The sequence below is a fragment of the Pipistrellus hanaki genome (genome assembly GCF_964339955.1).
Source record: "Pipistrellus hanaki genome assembly, chromosome: 5".
Taxonomy (NCBI): Eukaryota; Metazoa; Chordata; class Mammalia; order Chiroptera; family Vespertilionidae; genus Pipistrellus; species Pipistrellus hanaki.
The window spans coordinates 38,223,994-38,247,651 of NC_140507.1; the positions used below are offsets into that span (position 1 = coordinate 38,223,994).

A 23,658-nucleotide genomic window follows, 5' to 3' on the forward strand; every position below is an offset into this window, starting at 1 on the left:
TGATGTGGATTTAAAAGTAGTCATTAAATACTTCTTAAATAAATTAGAAAAAAGGTCAGAAATGCTAGATTGTTATACCAGTAAGCTTGCCATTACGCCCCCCTCGGAGTATGGAAGAGCGTAGATTATCAGCAGAAACAACACAAAGTGACCAGAATTCAATCATGAACACGGATCCAAAAGGGTACACACTTCTTCACATTCCATAGGCTGATGTGTACCCAAAGCCCTGTTGTTGGTTATTCCTCCTCAGCCTCCTCCTCACCTGCCTCTCACTCCATCCTGCCTCTGTCAGGGGACCATCCTTCTGGTGTCTTTTGTGGTCAAAGAGTTTTGAGATTTATTTTTTTTGTTCCATTTTCCAGTACAATGGTGGATCCTCAAATTCTTCATCAATGAGCACCTACTCAACAAGGAAACTCTCCTGATAAGTGATTGTATTTTCAATCTATCTTTAAGCGATAAGCTAAAAGACCCTCCTAACTGATGAGGTGAAAATGAAATAGAGAAGCCTGTTCTGCCTATTGTAAAACAAAGGAAAGCTAATCTCTTTAAAACAATAAAGAGCAGATCAAGATACTTCTGTAATTTAAAAAATTTAGACATCCTATGTATGTATTATCTGGAGAGTAGAAATAAGACACTAGTCCATGTTGTATCTTCATATTATTTTTAAATAGATTTTTATTAATTTCAGAGAGGAAGGAAGAGGGGAAGATAGAAACATCAATGTTGAGAGAGAATTATTGATTGGTTGTCTCCTGCATGCCCCCGCCCCCCCCATTCCAACTTACTAGGGATCAGCCCAGGACATGTGCCCTGACTGGAAATCCAACCCTAATCTCCTGACTCATAGGTCCACGCTCAACCACTGAGCCACACTGGCCAGGCTTCTTCTTATCTTGACTGAATCTTTTTGCACAGCATAAATTTTTAATTTTGCCAAGACCAGTTTGGCTCAATGGATAGAGCGTCGGCTTGGGGACTGAAGGGACCCGGGTTCGATTCCGGTCAAGGGCATGTACCTTGGTTGCGGGCATATCCCCAGTGGGGGGTGTGCAAGAGGCAGCTGATCGATGACTCTCTCTCGTCGATGTTTCTAACTCTCTATCTCTCTCACTTCCTCTCTGTACAAAATCAATAAAATATATTTTTTTAAAATTTTTAATTTTATTTAAGTCCTATTTATCAATTTGTTTTTCATGAGTCATGCGTTTGGTGTTGTATTTACAAAGTCATTATCACACCCACAGGCATCCAGATTTTCTTCTATACTATCTTGTACAGGGTCAAGTGTATTTTTAAAGCAAAGAGATCCGCAGAAGAGAACGCGGGGTCCACAGAGACAGGTCAGTGACCACTTTTTATCGCCCTTTAATCCACAAAGACTAGTAAGTACTCAGCCTGGCACCTAGTAGGTAATCAAAATGTTTACCTGGATAGATGGATGGATGGATGGATGGATGGATGGATAGATGGATAGATGGACAAATGGATATGGTGTCTTTTATGCAGAATTTGAACTCCCATCAAGAACCAATACCTAACTTGCCTCTCTTTCCCACTCACTTTCCAGTCTTCCTTGCAGCCAGCCCCTTCAACCCTGGTGGCTCTCCGGGCTGCAGGTGGGAGCCTCCTCTGCTGGGGGCGGTGCCTGGACACCAGTGTCCCTGGGCCAGCACTAGGCGGCGCGAGAGAGCAGGCCTGGGTAGCGGGGCCACTGGTGCCCGGTCCTTTCCCAGCGGTTGAACGGTGAAGAGGGAGGACCCGACAAGTGCCCACCTGCCCCGGGCTCCGGAGTGGCCGCGCACCCCCCCCCCCCCCCCCGGGGCTCCCAGCTCCTCCGTGCGGGCTGCCAGGACAGCGGAGGAGGAGCACTGCCCCTGCCAGGCAGCCCCGGGCTGTGGCGCATCTGCGCTTCTGAAGCGGATCGGCTTTTCCTTCAGCTCCCGGTTACCCAGTCACAGACCAAGCCGCGCCCCAGGCAGGGTGAGAGCGGGGCGCCCCCTCCTCGCCTTCCTCCCAGGACCCGCTGTGCGCCTCCGCCTCCGCAGAGCGCGTCCGGCGGGCATGTTCCAGGCGGGCAGGTCCAGCGTGCCCCAGCCCGCGCCCCGGAGCCTGGAGGACCTGGACTCGGTGCAGCGCGTCCTCCTGCACAGGTCAGTGCCACGGTCTGGGCACGGGAGGGGCAACCGTCCCCAGGCTCTCCTTGGGATGAACTCTCCTTGGGATGCTCCCTGGCGCGGGGAGAGGCGGTGGGACCCGCACGCACAGCCCGGAAACCGTTACTCCAGGTCCTCCGAGGCTCGCCCCAGCGTAACCACCCCTCCAAAAATATTACTTCCTAAAGAAGCGGAAAAAATTATGAAGCAAAGCTGTTCTTTAGACACCTCCAGACTTTCTCCAGGAAAGAAAAAGAAAAAAAACAAAACAAAACAAAAAAAACAGGCAAGAGTTTTGTTTGGAGTTTGGTTGTGATGGGAGTTAGAACGAGCCACTTTTTAAGAAATCTAAATTTAACGTCCTCACCGTCCCCCGACCCCCGACCCCGCCCCAATCGCCACCATCACCACCACACATACCACTCAGGCACACACGTATCTGCACACAAACTATACAAAAGAAATTCAGGAGGAGAACCCCAACTCTCCATAGACTGCTAGTGTATTCATTTACTGTCCAACCTTATACTTTATGCAAAACAGACGGGCATATCAAACTCCAAGCTAACGGTGATGAGTGTATAGAAAAGAGAGAAATAAGAATCCACCTGGTAAGCAAATTCTCTTTCCTTTTTAAGATTGAGAGGAGGGATGAAGTGCCGTGGAGGTTAATGCTGCTTTAACTCTAGCAAAGCCTGGCCTTCTGAAGACATTACATGGGGGTGGGAACTGTTCTAGAAACTTAGCGAAAGTTTCTCTTGAATACATTTGTGGTGGGAAAGAGTAAGTGGCGCTTAGTAACTGTCAGGGGGAGGTTTCTGTGAGTTCTCTCATCTGTAAACGTTTCGAGTGACCCTTTTAAGTCTTTTGTACAAAACCAGATGAGCTGTAGAAACCCTGTACTGTTGGAAGAATGAGTACAAAAAGAAAGACATTGTGCAAAAGGAAGGAATTGGGGCTCTGATATTTAAAAGCTGTCTTCTGAAACCCACAATTTTCCAATGTTGGTTTCCTTCCTCCCTCTCCCCAAGAGAACCCCTGCCATGTATAATAAAATATTATCAAGTGGGAAGCTAAAAGAGGATTCTGCTAAATTCCCAAAGACAGTTTCCCCTGCCTTTGATAAAATTACAGTCCAGAAATAATCCCCCTAAGTATTAACTAGCAACTCACTCACAGTGTGACTTCGATAAAGCTGAGAAGGCTGTTTGTCTTAGAAGCTTTAAAACCCTCCTGCAACATAATTTCTTCATGTTTTAAATGTCAAGTGCCAAAGAAATTCTGAACTGATTAATACTACAGTGTTTCAGATCCAAGGCAAAAACCTGTCTGAGGAACCAGGGCAAACTTGTTGTTGCTTAAACTGCAGTAATCAAGACTAAGGTGATTATTTCAGAAGTAGTGGAGCGTTTCTGGAATAAACCTGCTCAGTAGATGAAGCTACTTTGTCTGATTTACAAATAACTGCTCCCACATGGTATAGGAACCCATGGAATCTGAAATCATAAAAGTGTTTGTTGGTATTCTAGCTGGCAGTGCTTTATTTTTAACAGTGCATGAAAACTCTTTTGCGATGCATTATTTTTATCAGTGGTTATTTACATTATTTAATGTCTTCAAGCACAGTTAAAACTTTTGATATAGCAATAGACATTTCTCTTTCATTTAATGAAGCTATATTTTCACACAAGTTTAAATGTTTTGCTTATTGTATATAAATTTAAACATAATAGGAATTAGAGATGTTATATAACCTTTAAGCCATATTCATCTATTCACCATAGTTCTCATTGTCTAGTCCAGTGCATGGCCTATTTTTTTTTCCAGATAAGTTTTACAAATATTTTTCCTTTAAAACATCCCTTGCAAGAATATCCACAAAATGTTGGGAATTGCATTGAAGAGACCAGTAGCCTTGAGTCATAAAAAAAATTTATAGACAAGAGAAACTAGCAGACTATTCTACTTGATTTTTACATTTTATTTGAAGGATGTCTTCTGAGTGTTTATTTTTTCATTACTTGTGTATTTTCTGTTACAAATACAGTTTTTAAAATATTATATAAAGGATTAAATTGCTGTGCTTTTGAAAAAAATATTTCAGCCAACCAAAATTGAAGTTAAGTTGCATGTGGTGTTAGCTTCAAAATATGTCCATACTAAAATAACAGTAGCTTGGCAAAAACATGTTCAGCTATCCTGCTTTTTTATTTAAAAAAGAAATTATATATATGTTGTCTGAGTCAGGGAAAATTGCATTTCTCAGTTACTTTTTACTTATGTAAATTAACATATATCTGTCATATTGATTATAAGAGGTACCCAAATAACATTGGTACTCAGTATTTTGCAAAGATTTGAAAAAGTATGCACATGGCTATTGCAATTTAATCATTCCCTTGGAGTCGTATTTCAAACTAGTTGTGACTTGGCAAGATATTTAACTTGTCTATATTTTCCTTTTCTTTCAGTAATATGAAGAGAGAATACCCACCTTACAGGGTGGTAGTGTGAATTTCTGGTGATATATAAGTGCTCTCAAAAATTAAAGTCCTGTGAAAATAAGGGATTATGTTAACTATTCTAAAATATTAAAACAAAGCACAAAAAGATACCTATTCCTAAAGGCTCTAAGAAAATTCAGTTAAGGCCCCTAGCTGGTTTGGCTCAGTGGATAGAACATCAGCCCAAGGACTGAAAGGTCTCGGATTGGATCCTGGGTCAAGGACACATACCTTACCTTGATTGCAAGTTTCCTGGCCCTGGCCAGGGTTTATGCAGGAGGCAACCAACTGATGCGTCTCTTTCACATCAATGTTTCTATCTCTCCCTCTCCCTTCCACTCTCTCTAAATATCAATGGAATAATATCCTTGGATGAGGATTAACAACAACAACAAAAAAATTCAGATAAGGGACTTTGCCCAAAGCCTAATGGCTAACACATGCTGCTGGTCCAGACTGCAGTGCTGGTGTATTCTGATGCCTAAGCTAGCAGGGGAAGTGAGCTAGAGGTGAGCCTATGAGAATGTTTGATGAACCTAAAATGTCATACTTTGGTCAACAACAAAATGTGCATATTTAAGGTACCTCAAATATCTAGAACTCTCAGCGTTAAAAGTGTACCCGATGAGACAATATTTCTGTCGGGGGGAAAAAATCTTTCTAAATTCAAAAAGTAAAAACTAAAATAAATAGAATCAAAACTTTTTAAATATATAACATGTAGCATACATGTAAGGCATGAGATTCCAAGGGGTGTCTCATTAGGTTCTCGGCAATGCTGCGTAGTCGGTGGGGATTCTTCTCACTGTCTTCAGGTGAGGAAACTGCCCATGTTCACTTGGTTTAGTACCAGAATCAGGATGAGAACCTGGCTCTTGACTGGGGAATGCAGGGCACTTGCAGATTGGCAAGCATTGTCACAGTTGTTATCAAATTGCTGTAAGGTTCCACAATGCAGTGACTTTTTTTTTTTTAGGTGCTACTGAGGGCATTTGGCACTCATTTATCAGCTATGACTTTTTTTTTTTCTTCTTAATTCTTGCATCAGAAATTGTTAATGGCTGACAGTCTGCCAATATTGGCAGACTGTCAGCCATTAACAATTTCTGCTACTGTTATATTCCTGTTTGAAGGAGGCCTCCCTTCCTTCTGGTTGGCAGCTACTGATGTCTGACAGCACAACATTTCACTGAATTTATTATAATTTGTAAATGAAAATATCAAATAAGTATACACAGGAGTAAATGAAGGGGTTGGGGCTTGAGCTTTGTGCCATCTACTTTAGTTATTTTTCTGTGTACTCCTGGATTCTCATCTGTATTCTGTTGTTATTCAAATGGAGAATGCATGACCTTAAAACAGGTTTACAGGTAATTCAATTTTTATATGGGCAAATGAGAATTTCTGATCATAATGCAGTTCTATAAACATCGGATTGCCAAAATGTTATTTTTACATGTTATGGCTGTATCTCAGATCTTTTAAGTTCCACATTGTAAATCTCAATTTGTAAAATGCTAATTTGCTGACCCATCAAGTTATTCGTTCGTGATTTTCAAAATGGCCATGGTTGTCAGTATTACCACATAGTTCATGAATTATTATTTCCATGTTCACAAGTAAGGCAATAATAATTAGTTTCTAAGAACGTTTTTCAAAGGTTAATGGACATGATCTTTGGCCCTCTTTTCATTGACTTCTCAACGCTAGCTTCTATTACTCCTAGGGAATGAGCTCTTGAACCTACTAAAGACACTAAATATTTAATTATGTTCTTATCTGGTGTATTTTATGTCAGAATTGTATTGTTTTCCCAGTGGAGATGATAATCTATGGAAATAAGGACTTTAAGTCTCATATTTATTAAGCTAAATATTTTTTTGGCCTCAGAAGATAGCTGGTCATTTGAAAAGTGGAAAATAGAAAATTAAAATATACCCCAGCCTAACTCTTTTTTTGAAAAAGTCTTCCTGCAATTGCTAATTATGAAACAGCAAAAATAGTATTGCTAATAAGGCCCTGAAATGGCATCTTCTTTTCCTTTCTTCATCTCTCCTATGCACCTAAAGTTACTAAATATTAATTTAGCTAGTACAAATATGATATAAAGTTAGAAATGTGACTAACACTATGTCGTGAAAATTTAAATAAGAATTTTAAATGATTGCTATTTATTTCTTCTTTTGTAAAAAATCAAGGAAAGTGGTAACTTTGGGTGTGTGGGGCATTTTGTTTATTAAACTAACATGTAGAAATAAATTAGCTAAGGAAGTTGACATATCTCAAACATATCTAGTGTGAAGGCACATTTCTTAAAACATATTCTTTTATGTTGCAATTCTTGCTCCAGCTCAGCCTTGTAATAAGAAAAATTAAAAAAAACAAAAACCCACACTAGTCATTTCTCCTTGATGTGAAGCACCAGTCTACATCTGCTTGAGAAAACTATAAAAATATTTGCAAACGCGAAACAATGACAAACCAAAGAAAGGAGGGTGTGTATTTACATGAACACATGGAGGGTACTGCTTAGCTTCCATTCCCTGATTAGACGCAGAGGCCCTGAGGAAAGGCAGAAGGTAGTTTCCTTTTTTTTTTTTTTTTTTAATATATTTTATTGATTTTTTACAGAGAGGAAGAGAGAGGGATAGAGAGTTAGAAACATCCATGAGAGAGAATCATCGATCAGCTGCCTCTTGCACACCCCCTACTGGGGATGTGCTCGCAACCAAGGTACATGGCCCTTGACCGGAATCGAACCCGGGACCTTTCAGTCCGCAGGCTGATGCTCTACCCACTGAGCGAAAACGGTTTCGGCAGAAGATAGTTTCCTTGACCTCCAGGGAAACGCAGGCTGAACGTCTCTGAAGCTTCGGCGCAGAAACAAAGGGCACACAGGAAGAAATGGGGTGAGGGGTACCCGTTTTAGTAAGTTCATCAGGTCCACAGCCCTGCGCTCCGCAGAGAGCCCGGCGCCGGGAAGTTTCAGCTCCTTCCACCCCGACACGCCCTCCCAGAAGTCTCAGCTCATTGGCTCCTCTCAGTCTGCCTGGTTCTTCCCGGGGAAGCTTCCCCGTCTCCTTGGCAACCGGAGCCCCCACCAATGGCAGCCGAGGATCGGCGGTCACGTGGCCTCTCCGCGTCTCTCGCGGAGGAAACATGGCGGCCTCGGGGAGCGCTGGCTGCGGGCTTTGAATTACTCTCCTCTCGGCGGCAGCATCCCTGCGGATGGCGTCTTCGGCTCCGTGCGGCTCGTGTCCGAGCCCGGAGGGGCTCCCTGGAGACGCCCCTTCGCAAAAAGAAGACGATTGTTATCTTGAAGATAGGGCCAGCGACTCAAGCTCCTATTCGTCTGCGAGCAGCGATGACTACGAGTAAGGTCCTGGGAGAGGGACCACGAAACCTATCCCTTCGGTGCCCGGAGGGTGCACGTGGGCCGGGGGACTGCACAGTGCGGACGGGCTGGGATTGGGTTACTTATATAGCAGCGGCTTTCAGCAGTTTTCTTCTCATGAGCCAATTACTAAAATTCTGTGGCACTCCAAACAATATATATTTTATGCCAGTCTGACAAAAAAAAAAAAAAAAATAGGTATAATTTTGGTTCATTCACACTGGATGGCTATTGTTGTGTTGGCTGTTGTCATTTTTTAAAATTTAATAATCTAAGGGAAAAGCAGCCAGTGATTTTGACTAAATAGTCAGTTATATGTTTAAAAAAAAAATTTGAGGCACACCGGTGAAAATCGATGTCCTAATGGACTGCCATGTATGGTCAGTTTAAGGGTGATGTTTTATATGTACTTAGGAATAACAGTCACTAGTATTTGGTATATATTTAGGAGTGACAATTATTTTCACCTATAGGTATGTAAAACATTTTTTATCATTGTCTTTAGAAGCATGGAGAAAGCTATCACTTAAGGCTGCTTACTATACTAGGCTTACTGAGGACAGATTACATGCTTCAAGGCTTGAACAGTTTTAAGAATATCACATATTTTGCATAATCTTCTGGTGTGGTCATTTAAAAATAATGAGAAAATTTATGGTTGTCAATTGAGGCTGCTGGAAGGAAGTGTGGATTACACAGAGCCCATTTGGTCTTGCTATGGAAGCCACATAGACAGTGTGAAACCTCAAAGTCTTGGTGTGTCTGCATCTTAAAATCACACTTTCAGCCTAGAGAGAATTTGTAACTTGTTCATAACTATACAACTGTGAATTGTCAGTGTAGTAACTTAGGAGACCTTATTTCAAATGGGGCGCCCTGATTTTGGTGGAATGAAGATAAATGAGTTAATCTGTCTCCTTTGAAATGAACAATCTGAGGACCTTGTGTTAGGAAAAAATCGTTACTTCAAAGCATTTCACAATTCAGAATACATGTATATATGTGTTATATTTTAATTTTTTTAAATGATTATTAAGCTTTCTATAGCAGTCATTCAGTGATCATGCCCATGTTCCAGTGTCTTTATTCTCCTAATCATAAAAGGACAGTAAATCTCTATATTGTAAAATGTTTTGCTGGTCTGTAACCAAGATTCAGACTTTATGGCTGCCCATTCTTGGTGTGTAGGATGTGAGAGTTGATTTGTTGACCTGAGCAGATTGGCAGTTTTGTTCTTTCCATGTGACATTAGCTATTTACCTCCCTAAGCTGCAGAGTCACCAAAGCAAGAAGTGGCCTTCCCAACTTGGACAGGACAACTTTTTGATCAAAGGAATAGGGGGTAATCTTTCTCATCAAAGCTAAGAAATATTGTCTTTCATTGCCTACATGAAGGTTTTAAGGCAGTTATGCTGCTTATTGATTCACATAAAGTATCCTGAACTGTCAGGGTTCTAATTAGTTAATTATTTTCATACTAGAGGCCCGGCGCATGAATTCATGCACTAGTGCAGTGTTTTTCAACCTTTTTTGGGCAAAGGCACACTTGTTTCATGAAAAAAATCACAAGGCACACCACCATTAGAAAATGTTAAAAAATTTAACTCTGTGCCTATATTGACTATATATAAAGTAATTCTCTTGAATAGGAATCAAATAAACACAAATAAAGTATTTTATAATTACTTTATTATGAAATATTAAGTAAACAAAATAGTGAAAAATTATAAAATTCTTGTCTTGTCTGCACCTATGGCACACCAGGCAACATCTCGAACAGCGGTTGAAAAACACTGCACTAGTGGTCCCCCTCAGCCTGGCCTGTGAGATTTGGTCAAAACCGGCTTTCTAACATCCCCTGAGGGGTCCCGGATTGTGAGAGGGTGCAGGCCAGGCCAAGGGACGTCACCAGTGCACGATTGGGGCCTGGGGTGGACATGGGAGGTTGGCCAGCTGGGGAGGGACCACGGGAGGGCTCCAGGGTGTGTTTGGCCCATCTCACCCAGTCTGGATCGGCTGGACCCCAGCAGCAAGCAAACCTACCAGTCAGAGCATCTGCCCCCTAGTGGTCAGTGCACGTCATAGTGAGCAGTTGAGCAGCCTTAGCATATCATTAGCATAGTATGCTTTGATTGGTTCAATGGTTGACTAGACACTTAGTATATTAGGCTTTTACTATATAGGATTCTTTCTGGAAGTTATTGTTTCATACATGCTTTGTAACTGAAAACCACTTTGAACCGCATGAGATTGTCAATACAAAATAAGTTTAATTTGGGAACTTTTTGGTGATATACTTTTAGTAGATTTGTTTAAGACATTGTGTAATAGGAAAATTTTAGATTACTGCAGTATATCTTCACCTGGCACATTGGCAAGTCCCTCGGGAAGCTTCTGAGGTAATATTGGTGGGTAGGCTGGGTTGAGGAAGCCAGTGCCTAGTCTCAGTATGGAAATAACAGAAATCATACATTTACTTGCAAGTCCACATTTCTTTGTTTTGGTTTACAATGATCCAGCTAATTGAAGCAACATTTGTTAGTTCATTGTGGCCAAAGTTAACACTTTTATGACTTAGCGCTTCGATTTTTCAAGGTGACTTTTTGTTACTGTTGGGTTTAAAGCCTTGACTGACAGAGAAACTGGGACCCTTTTTAAAAATAAGTTAGCTATAAAAAGCTAAGGAACTTCCATTGAAACTAAAAATGACTGGAGCCCTGGCCTATGTGGCTCGGTTGGAGCATCTTCCTGCATACTGAAAGTTTGATTCCTGATCAGGGTACCTACCTAGGTTTTGGGTTGATATCTGGTTGGGGGTTTGTATGGAAGGCAACCGATAGATGTTCCCTCTCACGTTGATGTTTCTCTCTCTTCCTCTCCCCTCCTCCTTCTCTCCCTTCTCCCTCTCTGAAAATCAATGGGAAAAATATCCTCAGGTAAGGATTAACAACAACAACAAAAGGTTTCCCCATGTGTTTTCCTGAGACTACTCATGTCCCCACTCCTTACAACCACTTATCTGCTTTTTTTAAAAAATATATATTTTATTGATTTTCCACAGAGAGGAAGGGAGAGAGATAGAAAGCTAGAAACGTCGATGAGAGAGAAACATCGACCAGCTACCTCCTGCACCCCCCACCGGGGATGTGCCAACAACCAATGTACATGGCCCTGACCGGAATCGAACCTAGGATCTTTCAGTCTGCAGACCGATGCTCTACCGCTGAGCCAAACCGGTTTCGGCCACTTATCTGCTTTTTGTCGTTAGAGATGAGTTTGTCTTTTCTAGAGTTCTATAAAAATTGAATCATACAGTATGGACAATTATTATTATTATTATTATTATTTTTGTCTTCTGTTACTCAGCATAATTATTTTGAGACTTATCCATGTTGTTGCCTATATGTGACCCGGGTATTACAAAAATCTGAATTAAAACTGCTAGATTTAATTCCTGTTTAAAAGTAAACCTCTTATTTTGGAGTAAGTTTAGATTTACAGCAGCGTTGCAAAGACAGTACAGAGTTCCTGTGTATCCTTCAGGGGGTCCCCTGAGTTGATAACATCTCACCCAGCTGCGGCACATTATTCAGCACATAAGAAGTTAGTATTGGGGCACTGTACTATTAAGTAAACTACAGACTTTTTTCAGATTTCACCATTCCTCTACTACCTCCTTTTCTGTCCCAGGATCTAATCCAAGGTTTCGTGTTGCCTTTAGTCAGCAGGTCTCCTTAGTACCCTGTGTTCTGTGAAGTTCTCCGCCCTCCCTTGTTCCTCACAGCCTGCATCTCTTAGTCATGTCGTGTCAGCCAGGCTTCTTTGCTGTGGTTACCATTTTTCACTTTCCACACACTGGTCTTTGGAAGCAGTAAGTCCATCCCCTGGAATGGGGAGTATCTACACAAAGATCCAAGGTCTCTGTGTCTTCTCCGCTAATTTTGTTTTCACTTTACACGTCATTTTCTTTTGTAGTATCTTGTCTCATTTCCTGTTCTTGCTTGTGTCTCTCGCTTATCTCCCTTTTTATATACTTTTTTAAATTTCTTCTTCCTCTTAAAGGGAAGTTTGTTTGTTTTTTCATCTAAAGGTTAAGAAAATGGGTTGCATTCATTGTTGTTGGACATGGGAAATGGTCTTTTCTTTTGGGCAAAGATCTGTATATTCTCATAAAGGTGGCTACTGTGTTGTTGCGGGGAGGGAACCGAACACAAAGCTTATCGGTAGGTGAATAACCAAATGTGTTACATCTCTAAAATGGACAATTAATGCAGCCATTAGGGATTTCTAAATTGTTAAGTGATAAATGAAAAAATATATATTTTTACACACACACACACACACACACACACACACACACACAGACATGTATACAGATACACACATTCCACTTATTATTTATTTTTAGATATATTTTTATTGATTTCAGAGAGGAAGCAAGAGGGAGAGAGAGAGATAGAAACATCAGTGATGAGAGAGAATTATTGATTGGCTGCCTCCTGCACACCCCCCACTGGGGAGCCTGCAACCTAGGCATGTGCCCTGACCAGAATTGAATCAGTGAGCTCTTGGTTCATAGATCGATGCTCAACCACTGAACCATACCAGCTGGGCTCTACTTTTTAAAAACAATAACAGATTAAACCTATGTGTTTTTATATACGAACATAGATTTTTAACATTGTTTATGTCAGTGAAAGGTAAGAAGGGAAGATGGTGTATATGGTAATTATGTCCCCATTAGTGTAGAATGAGTCTATGCATATCTATAATAATAAAAGGATAATATGCTAATTAGACCACACGTCCTTCTGGACGAAGCTGGGGCATCAGGCCTCCAGTGTACACATAAAAGGATGCATGTGAGGCTCAGTGGCTAAGCATCAACCTATGAACCAGATTTGGTTTGATTCCAGGTCAAAGCACATGCCTGGGTCATGGGTTCCATCCCCAGTGTGGGGCATGCAGGGGCAGCCGATCAATGATTCTCTCTCATCATTGATGTTTCTATCTCTCTCTCCTTCTCTCTTCCTCTCTGAAATCAATAAAAATATGTATTTAAAAATAAGAATAAGAGGATGCATGAAAGTATAGACACGAACTAGAAATCTAATCAACATTCATCATTTCCTCTCTGTTATCCGCTCATCTAATCAATCTCATAATCCTGGTGATTTTCAACCATTTCTTAAATGTTTTTCCTATTTCCATTTTTTCTACTATTGCCTTCATTATCATCTCTGCCTGGATGATGGAAAAAGCCCCCTACTTGGTTTCGTCTCTTGAGTCCACCTCAAATCCTTTCATTTTCTTGTCAAAGTAGACCTATCCGAGGATATCTGACAGGTAAACTCTTTATCAATGCCCTATACTACAAAATCCAAAACCTTTCCCGTGGTCCAAAGGCCTCAAAAAATTAGCACTTGACTACTCTTTCTGTCACTCCCCATCTCATGAATTAAACTCTGGCCGACGGTCTATCCACTGAGCCAAACCAGTTGGTACTAAAAAGAGATCTTTAAGTAAAAAGAATGAGAGTTGCTAATACTGCAGAAAACCAAACTGTCTTCTATCTGATGGAATGATTAGGACACAAATTATACCCTTTTATGCCAGGATATTACAGCTCATGTTTTTAAAAAGACTCTTTCCACTAGTTAGTTTTTCCACCGGAATGTGTTTTGCTTTAAAGAATCGCAGTTCGAAAGGTAAACGTTCATAATATTGAGTAGGATAGAGTTTGTAGTTAGGTAGGTTACCTTAAGGTTAAGTATTTTTTTGTTTGTTTTTTAATGCTATTTTAGTCATTTTTAATAGCAATAATTTTGTTTCTTTCAATGGCTTGCTTCCCAGTTAAAGTTCTTTTACAGTCACATGATGAACTATGTAATATGTGTTTTACTTTTCCTACTACAGTTATTCATAAAAAGGGATTTTACAGAAATTATAGCCTATAGAAGTGATCGTTATTAACTACGATTATAAATGGTTTTCAGCCCTAACCGGTTTGGCTCAGTGGATAGAGCGTCGGCCTGCAGACTCAAGGGTCCCAGGTTCCATTCTCGTCAAGGGCATGCACCTTGGTTGCACACATCCCCAGTAGGAGGTGTGTGGGAGGCAGCTGATCGATGTTTCTCTCTCATTGATGTTTCTAACTCTCTATCCTTCTCCCTTCCTCTCTGTAAAAAATCAATAAAATATATTTTATAAATAAATAAATAAATGGTTTTCAGCAACGATTTTTATTTATAGTGAAGGGAATGTTTCTCTTTTTAAAACTTACTCTATAAATAACATCTATTAATACCGGTCTTTAGCTTTCATTTTAACATAACAGCCATGCTGAAAAATTTCTATACAAATAGGATATTTTTATGTACAATTTCCAAATGGCTTACATCTGTGGATACAATGCATGATCGACTGGTAATGTAAATTATTGTCCAGTGAAATTGTCTAATGTGAACAATAACTACACAGGGGCAGAACTTAATTTCTTTTTTCTTTTTTTAAACCCAGACTCAGATTCTAGAAGGGGGGCCATCTCGTTTTTTTATTTGTTTTCTTTTCAAGCACTATGTCTTTTGGATTTCTTCTCCAACCCCTGTTCTTCCAGGCTCTACAAAAAGCATCCTCCAGAAAAAAGCTCTTGGTACTCACTTACTAGAAATAATGAGATTCTAATAATCAGATAACTTTTCTATCTCCCATTTCCCTGCCCCCTGCCCCTACCCTCAGCCCTGTGCTAGAAAGGCATAACTTTTTCTTATGTTTGGCTGCTATTCATATTATCTTTTTTTTTTTTTTTAATAGTGATCTTGAGCCTGAGTGGCTGGACAGTGTGCAGAGAAATGGAGAGCTATTTTATTTGGAACTGAGTGAGGGTGAAGAAGAAAGCCTCCTTCCTGAGACACCTGTTGTGAATCATGTCAGGTTCAGTGAAAATGAGATTATTATTGAAGAGGATGATTATTACAAAGAAGGAAAAAAGTATGAGCCCAAACTCAAGCGGTTTACCAAAATTTTAAGAAGCAGAAGACTTTTACCCAAGCGTCATAATAAGAAAAAGAGCAACGATAGTGGGCCAGTCTCCATTCTAAAGCATCAGTCCAATCAGAAAACAGGCGTCATTGTACAACAGAGGTACAAAGATGTGACTGTCTACGTAAACCCCAAAAAGCTCACGGTCACCAAAGCCAAAGAGCAGCTCAAGCTTCTGGAAGTGCTGGTTGGGATCATCCACCAGACCAAGTGGAGCTGGAGAAGAGCCGGGAAGCAGGCCGGCGGAGAGAGGCTGGTGGTCCACGGCCTGCTGCCAGGAGGATCGGCCATGAAGAGCGGTCAGGTGGTAATTGGTAAGTGCTGCGGCTAAACCTCAGGTCTTGTCTGCTGAGACGCGGGATTAGAGATGCCTGTGAGGAATGCGGATCAAAATGGAATTACCAGTATAGCCAGGGTCTTAACAGATTAAGGGCTCCTTGACGATATTTGGGACAGTAGTGAAATTGTTAAAGGTGGTGTACTGCCCGGCACACTGTTCTGGAAATAGACGCTTTTCGTTTATTTAATATGTTTGTGTGCCTTGCTTAGGCCAGGGGACAGCTTAACTAATTTCTGAGTTTTGAATGGGATATATCTTTGTCTACTTGGTTGTATGTTTACTGAAAAGTAAGAGAAAATAAGTTGATTGTACAGTGATAATTTAGGGTGGAATGACATGTCCAATAACATTATACAAAAATATATAATTTTATGAACAGAAGAACTTTAAAATTGTATGTCTGCACTTGAATGCACTGAGATCTTGGAATGGCTTTAACCGTTCTGTTTGGCATGTTTAACAACAGTGGTGCTGTGCATAAATTTCCCTTTAAGGGTGCTTGCCATAAAACAATCCCACCAATATGCAGGGAGGGAAAATAAACCCACAGGTTTTTCTGAATAGATACGAAGATGAGCATTTTGCGTTAGTGATACCTTTTAAGCTGTTGTAGATAATGTTTGAGTTAGTAGTAATTTTATTACTTATAAATAAATTAGACACAGATGAGAATATGTTATTAATAAAATTTAATGGTATTAACAGCGCTAAATAAAAGCTGGCAGTCTTAAGTTGATCTAACCTAAGAGATTTGGATAAAGGAACTTTTATTGGTACTTTAAAAACATGTTTTTATTTTGCCTAAATTTGGCTTGACAAATAACTATTTGGGCATCTGCTAGGTGCCAGGACCTCAAAGACTAACGGTCCAAACACTCCTCTTGTGGAGCTCCTCCTGTGGTGGAAGAGATGGGCCAGAAATGGCCGGCAGCTTCACAGAGCGTGGTAAGCGCCATGAGAGGGGTTTGCAAGGAGGACCTGAGCAAGAAGGACATCGGTGCCAAGCGTGTGTCACAAAGGGTTGCAACAAGATCCCATGTTCTCCTCCTACAATGTCACGCTGATCCTAGTCCCATAGAGAGTTACAGTCTGTGTCTCTCCCCCGCCCAGCCCTCTGCATCTGGGTGGGCCTGTGACTACTGCGTATGTGGCACTATGTGATCTACTTAAAAGGTGGGATCATAATGATTCAACGTTTGTCTATATTGCAAAGTGACGGCCACAGTACATTATTACCGCACAAAGTTAAACATGATGGTTGCTTTAAGCTACCGAGTTTTTGGGTGATTCGTTATGTGGCAAAGAGGTAGTAACTAGAACAGAAGCTAATGCGATCTACATTCTCTCAGATCCTCAGCTTTCTTTTTTGTAAAATGATGAGATTGGACTAAAATATTTATAGGATTCGATCTTTTAATTCTGTCAGAGGAGTCCAGAATTCCTGCTTATGAAACCCTGCCTTGTTGTTGCTGACCCTCATCATTTTAGGATCCCACATGATGGGAAATTCCAGCCCATGCATTCTCTTTATACATTCGACCCTTCATGTCCGTGGGTTCCACCTCTGTGGCTTCAACCACCCTCACATGGGAAATACTCTGAAGAAGATTGTCACTTGGTTTGACACGTACTATGTAGTTAGGCCCTGGATAGTTACACCTATACTGCACATATACAAGCTTTTTTCTTGTCATTATTCCAGAAATAATACAGGATAGCAACTATTTACATAGCATTTCATTGTATTAGGTATGATAAGTAATCTAGTGATGACTTAAAGCATATGGGATGAGGTGTGTAGGTTTATGCAAATAATGCGCCATTTATATGAGGAACTTGAGTATCCACAAATACTGAAATCTGCGGGGAGTCCTAGAATCAGTCTTCCGTGGGTGCTGAAGGATAAGTGTAGTTATCTGGGGTTTCTGCTCTGAATACCTGTTTGGACTGGTTTATAGACAAATCTCTAAAAATCTTTTTACCCTTTTCTCTTGAAACAGGAGGGCTTATAACCAGTGAGCCTCCTAATTCCGTATGTCCTCTCCCCTGATCCTCACTCTGACCTGCCGAACCTCCTAGGAATGTCCAGTTACCTCCAGGCCTGATCTTTTTGTGCCATCTGTGCAGGAGGAAAGAAAATAAGCTGTAGAGAGAAAGAGACTACTACCACGGTGGTCCTACTGTTTATTTTTAACATAAAGATACGCAGGATGCCAGTAGTCTACTTTTTGACCCGAGTGGTTATATGGATGTGTTCGTTTTTTGCTAACTCACTGTATTGTATCATAATGTGTGCACTTTAATGCATGTATACTAACTAGCAATAAAATGCCAGAAATGAAAGGCTCATGATTTCAGTTTTATGGTGGAAAAGCTTCTGATATTCTAATAAGTAAAAAAAAAAAAAGAGAGAGAGAGAGAGAGAGAGAGAGAGAGAGAGAGAGAGAGAGAGAGAGAGAGAGAGAGAGGGATGTGTCAGAAAAAGATGACTATTTCATCCTTTCATCCTTGGTGTATAGCAAAATGCTTGCCTCAAAATAAGCTCTGAAAAACATGTATTGGTTGCATGGATAAAATAAGTAAAAAGAAAATGTTCAGGGAGGATAATTAGAAGTCAGTATAAATACAACAAAGTGCTAATAGTATTGGGTTAATATTGGGAGAGTATGGGTGATTGTTTTCTCTGTTTTTTAAAAGGTTTTATAATGATTATGTTCTCTGTCTTTAAAGTTATATATTTTAGGAATAAAGAACAGACTATTTTAATGTCATAGAGGATTTGCTAGTCCCACAAAGGGCTTCTGGGATGGAAATTTGTCATAGTTCCCTTCACAGTGCGGTCTGTGGTTGCACTGTGAGGTAACCCACAGGACGGGGGATCTTGAAAACTGCCCTGGGGATGGAGCTTGCTGGCAGCGCTGCCTTTGTCCATCGGGAGAGGGGCCCGCCTCTGAGAGAAGAGCTTGGCTAGCACAGTGAGACTGGCCGCTTCCTTCTCTTCTTTCAAGACAGCAGATCTCTATTCTGATGCTGCTTTGCTGGGGTCTTGGAAGTTTTGCTGCCTTTTTAGGTGCCATTTTGCTGTTCCTTCTGCCAAGGACTTGCACTTTATTTTTTGTATTTGTATTATATAATTACTGGTGTTTTGATATTACCTTTAATTATGTTGTGGTTGTAAATTTCCATTTTAAGATTGATCTTTATTATATTAACACCCCCCCCCCCGATTTATAAACGTACACATTTAAAGAAAAGCCATGGCAAAGGAAGTTTTTACCAGAACATGTGATGGGTTTTGATATGGTGGGGCCTTTGAAACCAAGAGCTATGTATAGACACAGATCAACAACAGTGAATTCCACAGCATTTTGAGTTATGATGTACCACATGTATTTAATTAAATAAAATTTCAGCTGAATATTTTCACTTTGGGTATAAGTGGTTAGATTCGATTTTGTTAAGAGCAATACTTGGTTTATGCTGCAAATTTTCCACCTGGCCTTTGGCTTTACATAATTCTCCCAGTGGTATCAAAAATGAGAATATTCATCTCTATAATAGTCCTGGGTTGTGTTCAGTCGCGGTACAATATTGGTCTGTATTGTAGTTTAAGAAAGAGTGGAATGGAAGGTGAGCTCTGCCACTAGTGAGCTTTTTCACCTGGGACAAGCCCTTGAATGTCTGGACCATATTTTTCACTGTATTTTAAAAAGGTCAGAATGGATCGTTTTTAATGTTTCAATTCTAGATCTTTTAGGTTTGCGGATAGTCCCACGACTGTCTTTTATTGTTATTCTTTTCTCAGGTGATGTCCTTGTTGCTGTGAACGATGTTGAGGTGACCTCTGAGAACATAGAGCGAGTTCTGTCCTGCATTCCTGGGCCTATGCAGGTATGGACATTCTCTGTCTGGGTGTTATGATGAATTAACATAAAATAAGTGCATCTTGTGCTATTTTCTTTTTTTAAGACTCTGGAAATTATCGTATATAATGGAGGAGTTCTTACATACTTGGGTATTTAAAATATTTAAGATCTTGTTAACATTTTTAGCTTTTGGAGATTATTCTTAAAAAGAGAGAATCATGTTTACAAATAAAACTCAGCCTTAGTAAAGCAGGAAGTAGAGCAATAATAAAAACATATACAATGACCGATCTGCCATTATAACTACCCTATGTGGCTGATGGAACTCCTGTTTCTGGAAAAGTCATTCTAAACAGTCCTGGAACTTTCTCTTCTCTGACTTACCACAGTCATTATTGCTGTCAGGTTTTTCTGTACTATTTACCTTTTTTTTTTTTTTTTTTTAATATATTTTATTGATTTTTCACAGAGAGGAAGAGAGAGGGATAGAGAGTTAGAAACATCGATCAGCTGCCTCTTGCACACTCCCTACTGGGGATGTGCCCGTAACCAAGGTACATGCCCTTGACCGGAATCAAACCCGAGACCTTTCAGTCCGCAGGCCGACGCTCTATCCACTGAGCCAAACTGGTTTCGGCGCTATTTACTTATTTTAAACCATACTATTTTCTTAGCTTTTCTATGACCTAGGTTAGCCTTATTCCTGAGTTTTTGTTTAGCTAAGTAATGAATTACCTTCCATTCCTTATAGGTAAAAATAAAACTCTTTTGTAATGTTATTTTGATACTCAAGAGAGTTTGCTTGTTAAATGGAGTGAGTTGGAGATAGAAGCAGAGAGAGGGGATCATTAAAGCAACAAGACTTGGGAAGTGAGGAGTTCCCGTGAGCATGTCCTTAGACCTGAGGAAAGGCACATCCTCTCCTGACCTGGGAGAGAAGGAGGAAAGGAAGGATGGGCGCATTGCACCAATCAGAAACGGTTTTGAGGGAGACAGGAAAGGAGGAGCCATGAAATGTGTCATAGGTTAATGTCTATGAAAGAACAGCAGGAATCCTTTTTTATGAGAAGCTTCATATAAAAGATCTTATATTAAGTGTTTCTTAATAAAAGTTTTTTTTCCTATAAAACACATAATCTATAATAATAAAAGCATAATATGCTAATTAGACCGGACATCCTTCCGGATGTTCTTCCGGACAAAGCTGCGGGGCGGGCAGGGGCCATGGCCAAGGCCCTTGCGTGAATTTTGTGCATCGGGCCTCTGGTATCCTCCTACTCACATACATCAACCCCCGTTTTAAAAATAGCACTTTACTCTTGACTTGGTTATCTATCTCACCCTTTCTTATTTCATCAAGGCAACCAGATTTCCTGACATTTATAGCTACTTAGCATGCAGACTTTTTCAAAATGGCTTGCTAAAGTGTAATCATCTTTGGAATACAGAGCCAACTTGACTGAAATCGGAAAAACGCTGGCTAAAATAGTTCCTTAAAGAATTTTAATGGGTGGTTCTGTGGTGTGTGTGCTGGTCTAAGTATTTGTCACGGTAAGGGGGAAAGGTCTGTGTACCACAGAAAAGAAGTGCTGATGTGGGCCAAGTATAACATTAACGTTGGTTTTTCAAGTATCTTGTTCTTCATGAAGCATAGCAAACCAGCCTTAAATTTTAGGTTGCTGCTGCTGCCTAAAGTAAAATTGGTGAATTGTTATTTTAAGTCATTTCCTTTTGTCATTTCTGGGGAATCACGCCCTATCTTTTGACCTCTCCACCCACAAGAATCTCAGCTAGAAAAGACGTACAGCTCTCACTGACGCTCCAGCCCGTCTGGCCCTTCTCTGTGAGGGCCGCTTCCCTGGGATGTCACTCATCTCGTGCCCCTGGCAGCCAGCTTTCTCCTCCTCCCAGCCACTCCTCCCCCAAACCCAGTGTCCGGGAACAGTCTTCAAAGCTCCCATGTAGTTTGTCACAAATTCTGTGCTCAGGATTTCCCCAAGTCCTAGATTTATTGCCTTTCCAAGGAACATCACCAAAGACTCCCGTGTATTCTGTTTTGGATACTCCCAAATTCTCAGTCTCAGATAAAAGAACCTCCTGACCCCCAAGCCACCCGCTTCATCAGATCCTTACTCAAGGATTTCATGTTTATGCTTATGTTTACATTTTTATTCATGCATACAGATATTGAGAGCATTACCCACTGGAACATATGCCACCCTCATAAAATAGTTTCAGGCCATATAATGCTTACATGTTGCTTGCTTAGGTCAAAACCTCATACCAAACACTCTTTTTCATATCCTTCTAAGATCATTCCTAAAAAAAAGTCTCTTCAACTCTTCCTTACCTTAACCATATATTAATTTCTATCAGATAAATCTTGATTGTTTCCATGTAGGATCTGTAATTTTTTTAATATTTTTGTTTAGTTTGCTTAATATCCCCTCCCCCCAGATATACTAATTTTATACTCAGCCTTTCTTGATACAGTGTTCTAATACCCAGGGTCCATTTCTCAATATCAGATTTACAGAAAACAAAAAATTTAATAAAGCTTGATCGTTTCCATTTGGAATGATTTTATTAAATGTTTTGTAAAGAAAGATATCCCCAGGCCTCAGAAAAATTTCATGAGGGATTTCTCCCCTCCTGCTCTCTATACAGATTACTGCTAACTGTGACCTAGTTTATCTTTATTCTGAATGTATACTTATTGATGAATTTAAACTTCATGTTTCTTTTCTTTTCTACTTGTTACTAAAATAAACTCTGAGACTTATTTTAGAAAAGATGCTTTTGTGATTTAATTCACTTTATATAGACAAAGATAACTGAGTGCTCCCGAAATGTCACAGATAGCTATAGATAGCAGACTTTAACACAGTTGTCATCACTCCTTGCCAACAAGAAAGAAGACACCTAGATATTTTTCTTTTGGAAGGTTCTATTCATTGGGGGCAGATTTATTTTATAGTATAATGCAAACAGTTGTTGGATGGGCTGGAGGGATTGATTATGAATGAGTTTTTTAAAATAACATGCTTCACTTTTTTAATAAAAATATATAAATAGATAAAGCTCATTATTAAAAAGAGTTCCTAATGTGTTAGTATTTATTATATATTTAAAGTTGGCCTTGAAAGTAGAACCTCTTGTAATACATTTCTAAAAATAGAGATTATTGCTGTCTTGATAATAGTTTTTAGATATTTTATCCCTAAATGCAACTTACTATGTACAATTTTATCTGTTTTTAAATATTGAGCAGACTTCTTACCTCCCCCCCCAGCTTTACTGAGGTATGCTTGACAAATAAAAATTGTATATATCTAAGTTATATAATGTATTTTTTAAAGTATTCAATATACTTAATAAACATGTATTGAGCAGACTTTTTTCTTGATAGAATATATTTTTTTACTTTTAAAATGTAATCTAATTTTAAAATAATAATTGTATGTTAGTGTTTAAAGTTGAAATGTTATGGATTATTACAGTTAGAATATTTGCTTTACTCATCTGTAGTTTGGACAATTTTAAACAATGGGGATATTTGGTGCCTCTCTAGCTTATAATGATGTCCATGCTACATAAAATTAAGCATCCGATATAATAAAAGCCTAATATGCTAAGTGTCCAGTCATCTGGTCGTCTCTTCAACCAATCAAAGCGTAATAAGTTGCTGATATGCCGGTTTCAGCCCGATCCCTGGAGGCCAGGCCAGGGGACCCCACCAGTGCACAAATCCAGTATTTAAATATTCTTTAACTTCTTTTAGTCAAGATACACACTGATGCTTTAAAAAGAGTGAGTTATCTTTGGCCAGCGGGCATCTACACACTTAGCTCCTTTGTCAATGAAAGGTAACTGAGGAGTGGAAGCCTCTTTCAACAACTGGAAAAAGGCCATGTCCTGGGTGCTTACCAAACTGGTTGGACATCAGGCCATGCAATGAAAACTGCATGATAAAACTGATAGATGATCTTATTTTGGCCATGATCCAAGACCCAGCACGTTGATTTAAAGGCTCAGGAGAGTAAAGAACAATCACAGACAATCTCAGACACAAAGAATGTCTGAGAGAACATTTGAACCTCACCTCACTTGAAAGGAACGCTAACTCTGGAGGTTGCTTTTTTTGTTTTGTTTTTTTGTTAAGCCTTACGAGGGATATTTTTTTCCACTGATTTTTAGAGAGAGAGGGAGGGATTGGGGAGGAGAGGGGGGGGGAGAGAGAGAGAGAGAGAGAGAGAGAGAGAGAGAGAGAGAGACAGAGAGACAGAGAGACAGAGAGACAGAGACAGAGATATCACAATGGCCAGAGCTGAAGGTTGCTTTTAATCCAGAA

At 40.0% G+C, this 23,658-nt stretch overlaps 1 protein-coding gene across 2 annotated transcripts in view; it reads left to right on the forward strand.

The window, feature by feature from the left end:
- Nucleotides 1–7,819: 7,819 nt before the first annotated feature.
- INTU (inturned planar cell polarity protein) overlaps nucleotides 7,820–23,658 on the forward strand; it is a 48,675-nt gene continuing 32,836 nt past the window's right edge. For both annotated transcript variants that reach the window (XM_084884593.1, XM_084884594.1), the window contains exons 1-3: nucleotides 7,820–8,040; nucleotides 14,874–15,415; nucleotides 19,247–19,332. In XM_084884593.1, coding sequence (XP_084740719.1) covers nucleotides 7,895–8,040; nucleotides 14,874–15,415; nucleotides 19,247–19,332 — 774 coding nt within the window. In that variant the 5' untranslated portion in view covers nucleotides 7,820–7,894. The remainder of the gene's footprint in view (nucleotides 8,041–14,873; nucleotides 15,416–19,246; nucleotides 19,333–23,658) is intronic.